Source organism: Acipenser ruthenus, chromosome 18 (genome assembly GCF_902713425.1).
Source record: "Acipenser ruthenus chromosome 18, fAciRut3.2 maternal haplotype, whole genome shotgun sequence".
NCBI classification, from domain to species: domain Eukaryota; kingdom Metazoa; phylum Chordata; class Actinopteri; order Acipenseriformes; family Acipenseridae; genus Acipenser; species Acipenser ruthenus.
Window position 1 is genome coordinate 22,061,811 of NC_081206.1, and position 6,619 is coordinate 22,068,429.

General features: G+C 36.5%; 1 protein-coding gene across 2 annotated transcripts; it reads right to left on the reverse strand.

The window, feature by feature from the left end:
- On the reverse strand, positions 1-3,418 carry LOC117424223 (lysosomal enzyme trafficking factor). 2 transcript variants are annotated; one of them, XM_058991534.1, is made up of 3 exons: positions 3,271-3,418; positions 3,034-3,067; positions 1-1,928 (listed from the first exon to the last, which is right to left on the reverse strand). In XM_058991534.1, exons 2-3 carry the CDS (start codon positions 3,040-3,042, stop codon positions 1,515-1,517), a joined length of 423 nt encoding a protein of 140 aa, XP_058847517.1. In that variant the 5' UTR covers positions 3,043-3,067; positions 3,271-3,418; the 3' UTR covers positions 1-1,514. The 2 variants fall into 2 exon arrangements, with proteins under 2 accessions (XP_058847517.1, XP_033896291.1); XM_034040400.3 differs by lacking the exon at positions 3,034-3,067.
- Between the last annotated feature and the right edge of the window lie 3,201 nt (positions 3,419-6,619).

Below are 6,619 nucleotides of genomic sequence, written 5' to 3' on the forward strand. Positions count from 1 at the left end.
AACTATCATAGCTCTGCTTTACTGGTAATACATTTCAATACATTCATGCTTTTAGTATTGTAAAATAAGAGGAGAAAAGAGAATGTAGATTTTTTCAAACATAATTGTAAATTTAAAAAGTAAATACTCATTGATGCTTTCACATGAACACTACTGAGGGTTTAAACCTGGCTTTTGCCTTTAATGATACCACAAGTTGTCCCTGTGTTTGAATGCAGTTGTGAAAACCAGCATGTAGAATTCCCATACCCTACTATACAACAGATAAAACACCCTTTTACAAAATGTGTCACCGTTCTCTGCCAATGCAATGCAATCAGAAAAGAGAGGCAAACAATATTAAACTTACTTAATTTGAAAAACAAACATGGTTATGTTTTTTGTTTTTTTTTGTTTACCATATTATACACTACCGTCTGGATAAAATCTAAATTGTTGAGCGGTGAGTTAACACTGACAGTGATAGAAATATTCATAATCCCTTAATGACAAACGTTATCCACTTTTCATATTATCAATGTAAGCAGTTTCAAGCAGTCATAATGAATAAATAGTTCAGTGTATAATTTTTGCTAAAAAAAAAATGAACTGCTTTATCAATTTTAAATCTCAAATTCTATTCTTGAACTAAAATACAGTAGCAACGTAAATTGCCTTTCAAAATGAAGTGCTACTAGGCTAATTTGCCTTTATGAAGTAGAATAAAATGATGATGTGGGAAATCATTTAAATGTTTCATTAAAAAGCATTTTTTTGCTGAAAACTATTTAACCTGAAAGAGCATGATGCACAAAAAGCTTAGTAAATGTAGCACAAAATAAACATAAGGCTTAATAAAAGCAGAGATTCTGGGGAGTCTGCTTAGTGGTTATGACACTGTACACTGCAGTGTGGCTAGTAGACTGCTCAAGCTTTGTGATCAGGTTCCTCACTTTAAATTTGCTTTACATTGTATCAAAAACACTAGTGGGTTAGACAGTGTCTCCTTTATCTTGGCTCATCCAAAAAAAACCTTTTTTTTTTGTTTTTAAAGGCTCTGAAAAATTTGAATCATAAAAAAAAGGGTAAAACGTAATGTGATGCTTGGAGTGTGCAGGTAATTTAACAGAAGACAAGTTAACAATGATTCTCACTGTTGCTGTAACATACAAGACAAAAGTACCTTCAATTGGTGGATAGTAAGTAGTTATCTCAGGCTCAATATGCTTTTAAATTCTGGACCTGTTATAACTGTGTTCCATTTTTTGTCTTATGTTTCAGTGTGGGTACTACAGAGAACAAGATGTAACCCCTTCCCCCTTACATATATATTTAAATCCCCTTCCCTCTCCCAAGCAGTTTCACTAGTTGGCTCATTGGCTTTCAAAAGTCAACACTGGTCTTCCAGAAGTTAGAGCACAGCATAATCCAAGAATGTAACTGCAATAGACCTTTAAGCATGGTGTTGATTTTCTCAAGTGCCAGAATCCTTCACTGGTCGTCGTTTTTTTTTTTTTTTTTTTTAATGATTTACTTCACGTATCGATCAGCTGAAACCTGCTGATCTGATTTGAGGCCTTGGCAAATGTCTGGTGTCGGTTGCAGATGACGGCTAAACAGATGGGGAGGATGCAGTAGCCTATTGTTTTGGGGTCAGCTCGAGTGCAGGAGTACAGGAACAGAAAGACCTGGAGGTAAGGGATTAGGAAAATGGTGGTCCATAACCAGAAGGGGAAGGAGAGCAGACGGCTCTTCAGGCTGTGAGCCCACGAGGATTCCCCAGGCTGGGGCTCCTCAGGAGTCTGCTTGATGTGCTCTAGGGTGAGCCGGTTATACGTCTGGTTAATCTCGAAGACGTAGTAAACTGCAGCAACGCTAGCCAGCAGGTACAGCCCCACACCGATCCATCCCATCCGCTGACGAAAGTTCATCATTCTCCATACTCCTTTCTGAAATGGAAGACAGTGCAGTGTTGAGAATATAGATATCTGCCTGTACTATTCTGTGAAACATGCTGAATACAGAATACTTTGGAGAACAGAACAGTCTTCTCATTGGCATAATACCTCTGATTTCAAATTGGAAGACAAAAGTGCAAAAACATCATCACTGTTTCATAATCTGTTATAATGTGAGCTATACAAAACAAAGCTCCGGATCACCAAAATAGGTATATAACAGGTACAGAAAGAAGATACTATTTTTTTGTTGTTGTTTTTCACAAATGTGTAAGAATCCCTGCAAAAAAGATTACTGTTGTTACACTTTACAAAGGGTTAAATAACAAAAGGTGCGTGACTGTAATAAAGACACTCTGCATTGCACTACATTGAGATACTGAAATAAATGCGCCCTCTACGTCTCTAATGGACTAGATTCACGTATTTTCAAGAATCATTTGAATCGCATGGGTTTGGTTTACTAAACAATGTGGTCTGTCACAAGTTTTATTCAACGTCACTTTGACTCGTGATAATGATTCAGAATAGCTCCCATTCATAGCCTACTAGCCCAGCAATGTTACATTCGATGTCAAATTGTTTCAAATCCGTTTTAATATAGTCGTATAAAAAAAAACAAAATAGAAATAAAAAATATAATCTATGCAGTATTACCAAAGTTACCTAACTTTGTTATAGGGACATACTTTTTTTTTAATCTACTGTGCCGTCTGTTTATAATTAACATCTGATACTATTTTAACAACCCATGCAACTTAGAATACCGGTCATCTGAGAACGTGGATCACAGCATAAACTAACTACCGTGACGTGTAGCCAACCTGGCAACAACAAGACAGTATCGCTGTATTGCAAAATAATGCAAATCCAACTGGCTCTGTAAAACCTTCCGAAAGAGAAACAGAAAACCCCAACCAATATGCATATAGCAATATTTGTATTTACGACGGGTAAAAATGTGCTCACTTTATCAGCCATGTGCAAACAGCCTCAGCTCAGGGATATATTACTCGACACAGTACAAAAACTAAATGTAAAATTGAAAAGGGAACAAAAAAAGTCAGCGAGTCATTTATCTAGGTTTTGTTCTCACCTTCTCCATCTTAAATTTTTTAATTCAATTCATTCTGGTGGTGGTGGCAAGCAATGTAAAATAAATAAATAAATAATAAAATAAATAAAAAGTTGTTTTTTAACATCGCACGAAAAAAATATATACAGCCAACTTCCGTAAATTTGAAACCCTAAAAATACAATATGGCACAGCTGTTTACAATGTGTTTGCTACGGTACCGAATACACAGTAAATATACTTGATATGCCTTCTTACCTTTCTTAATTTATAATAATTAAATCTTCAGCAGACACTGCACGATATGCAACGATATGCAACAATACATTTCAAACAGCTGCCATGATAGAATACACTGCTGCACATCCCTACCGAGGTATGAAGACGCCCGGTTATTGACCGCATAACAGTCTCGCGTTTTGATTGGTCCTTGTCTGTCACAGGAATATAACGTCACCACGAGGGGGAGGGGGAGGGGAGCATGGAGGCATTGTGATCTATATCAACGAGCTGGACACAGTGTTGAAGCAGTTTGCAGTCCCTGGCTTCACTCTACATGACACTGAAATAAAATCCCTGCTCTACCCAGATGACCTGGTCCTGCTGTCCCCAACAGAGCAGGGTCTGCAACAGAGTACTGTCAGTACTGTCAGACCTGGGCCCTGGCAGTAAACATGAACAAGACCAGAGTCATGATATTTCAGAAGAAAGCCAGATCTCAGGGAAATAAATACCACTTCACTCTAGGCAACGCCACCCTAGAGCACACCAGCAGCTACACATACCTAGGTCTGACCATCAGTGCCTCAGGGAGCTTTAACCTGGCAGTAAATGCATTAAAGGAGAAGGCACGCAGGGCTTTTTATGCCATAGAGGAGGCTCTATAATATAAATCCCCACGTCAAAATGTGTCTTAACATTTTTGAAAGTGTGATTCAGCCAATTGCCCTATGAAGTGTGGGGTCCAATCACCAACAAGGACTACACACAATGGGACAAACACCCCACAGAAACCCTGCATGCAGAGTTCTTCAAAAGAGAGAGAGAGAGAGAGAGAGAGAGAGAGAGAGAGAGAGAGAGAGAGAGAGAGAGAGAGAGAGAGAGAGAGAGGTTCCTGAGACTTTTTTTTTTACTTTTTAAAGTTCTTTATTAAATCAATAAATCATATAAACAAAAACAAAATTTAATAAATATCAAAGATACAGAGAAAAAACCTTTTAAAAATGTATATATAATTCATTTTCTTCACTGAGTTCACAAAGGGCATTTAATGCACCATTGTATTTTAAAACTTTCTAAGTCACCAGTCATTTTATAAAATGCAGATTCATTTTTTAATCTAGTGACGACCAGTACCCTTAAAATACACAATGCATTGTGAATGCCCAGCCCCCCTCTCTTTGCCTTGTGGGATTTTAAAATAGCAAGTTCGGTTTGGCCCACAATAAAATTAGCCAAACAACATACGGCTCTTTTTTTGGCCTAGTATTTAATTACAAAAATAAAATCCTCTTTTGTAAAAACAAAACCCAAAGCAGTGAGTATGTTCCCTAATAAATAAAAAAATGGGAATACGCCTTGAACAGTCACAAAATACATGGTAAACAGTGGCTCTTTCAATACAAAAAGGGCACTGCTCTACTATTGTAGGATATATTTTGCTCACAAATTTATTTGTAGCAATAATCCCATGCAGGATCCTCCACTGCAGAGGGAGACAGAGGGAGTCACTACCAGAGAAGGGAACATTGTTTGACCCTCAGGCAATTGCTCAAATTCTGTGATATACATTACATGTTGAGGCATGTTAGGAAAGTGTCCTTGTTTGAAGATAATGGTTCACAGAGCACTCTCTCTCTCTCAGGTCCCGAGCCTTGATGGAAAATCAATAGGTAATTGCTTTGTGAGTCAGTATCCTCAAGCCCTGCTGAATGGAGAGTACCACAAGACAAATCAGCCTTCATCAGTGTTAAGAAGTTAGGAAGAGTATTTGGTCTTCCACCACAGAAACAACTCATTAATGATGATTGGCCAGTGCATTTGTCTTATAATTTTGCAGTGTTTTTAGTCTCTTTTTTCACTGCATGTTTTTTCTGCATTGAAATAAATAAATACATATTAATAATATCTATAAAAAATAAAATAAAAAAATATTGGTGACTGCTTTCACAGATCTAATTAGCACTAATCTTACCAACATTAGGTAGTCGACCTGTTAAATTGAAATCACATTGCATAATATTGATAAACCACTAGTGTTTCAGCAAATGTATAGCTTCAGCTTCAGTGTAGTTACTGGATAAAAGTGAATCACTATGGCCAACTATCCCCTTTAGCATCTGCAAGTACAGTTTTAAATATGTCCTCAATATCCTATTAACACATGCAGTTCTATTAAGATCTGATACTGAATCCTACACCTGAAGAATTGTGACGGCTGTCATTTTCAGTGACAGCTGATCAGACTTCGGTAAGGAGCTGATAGTAGGTGCTCGATTGGCAGGTGCTTCCTTGATTGCTTGTCACATGGAATAGTATGAAAAGTGATGACACGCTGGGTGGCAGGAAAAATGACTTCACTTGAATCAAATCATTTTTTTAAACATAATTTTAATCAATTTTTTGCTATAGTCCACAAAGTTGTCATGAAACTGTGATTTAATGTGGGTTATTAAAAACCATGTAAGTTGCCTTGGATAGAGCTGTCTGCCAAATAACTATAACAATGTGTTCTATTTCCTATGCATCTTAATCATGATCTTTCTCGTCTATTAAAATATGCTATACTTAAAAATGATGCTTTTTTTTTGTTTTTGTTGGTGTTTTACATTTCTTTCTCTATTCCCTTAACCTCTAACATGGGGAAATTAAAAAGTGATGTTACTTATAACTTATGAGTAAGGTAATGAAACATATTACTTTTTGGAAACACTATATTTGTATTCATCTATAGAATAATATCCTATATTAACAGTTATACTTACAAATTATTGGTGTTCGTGCCTCTAAATAAACGTCAATCGTGAGGGCAGCGTTGAAATAATCAGTAGGCTATACACAAGCAACATTATCAAAAGCGATTTATGTCTGACAAGGAAAAATAATAATAGTCATAATGATGATGACAAGTACGACAACTAGCATATTTTCATTTAATATAGTAAGTGGAAAATCAGATTAACAGTGCTTAATCGGATACTGATACAGTACTGTAATTTCAATGACAGAGTGGGCTTGTATTTAACGATCAAAAATCACATACGTTTTGTTAATCAATATTTTCATGTAATATTGGTCATTTTAATGTATTACTGGTATAAAAAGTGTAACGCTTGAAATGTTTTTGCTTACGATTGTAAGTCGCCCTGGATAAGGGCGTCTGCTAAGAAATAAATAATAATAATAATAATAATAATAATAAACAACAACGAAACACCTCTTATCTATCTTATCTTCGAGCTGTTGCCTTATAGGAAATGTGCTTCCTTACCTAGGCAATATGGCCGCTCAATTTGCATACTGCTGCAAGGATAGGCGTGTCCTATCTAAGCCTGCTAATATCTATGCACGCAGTTTTTTGCAACAGGAAAAGCGAGGCGCTGTTTCT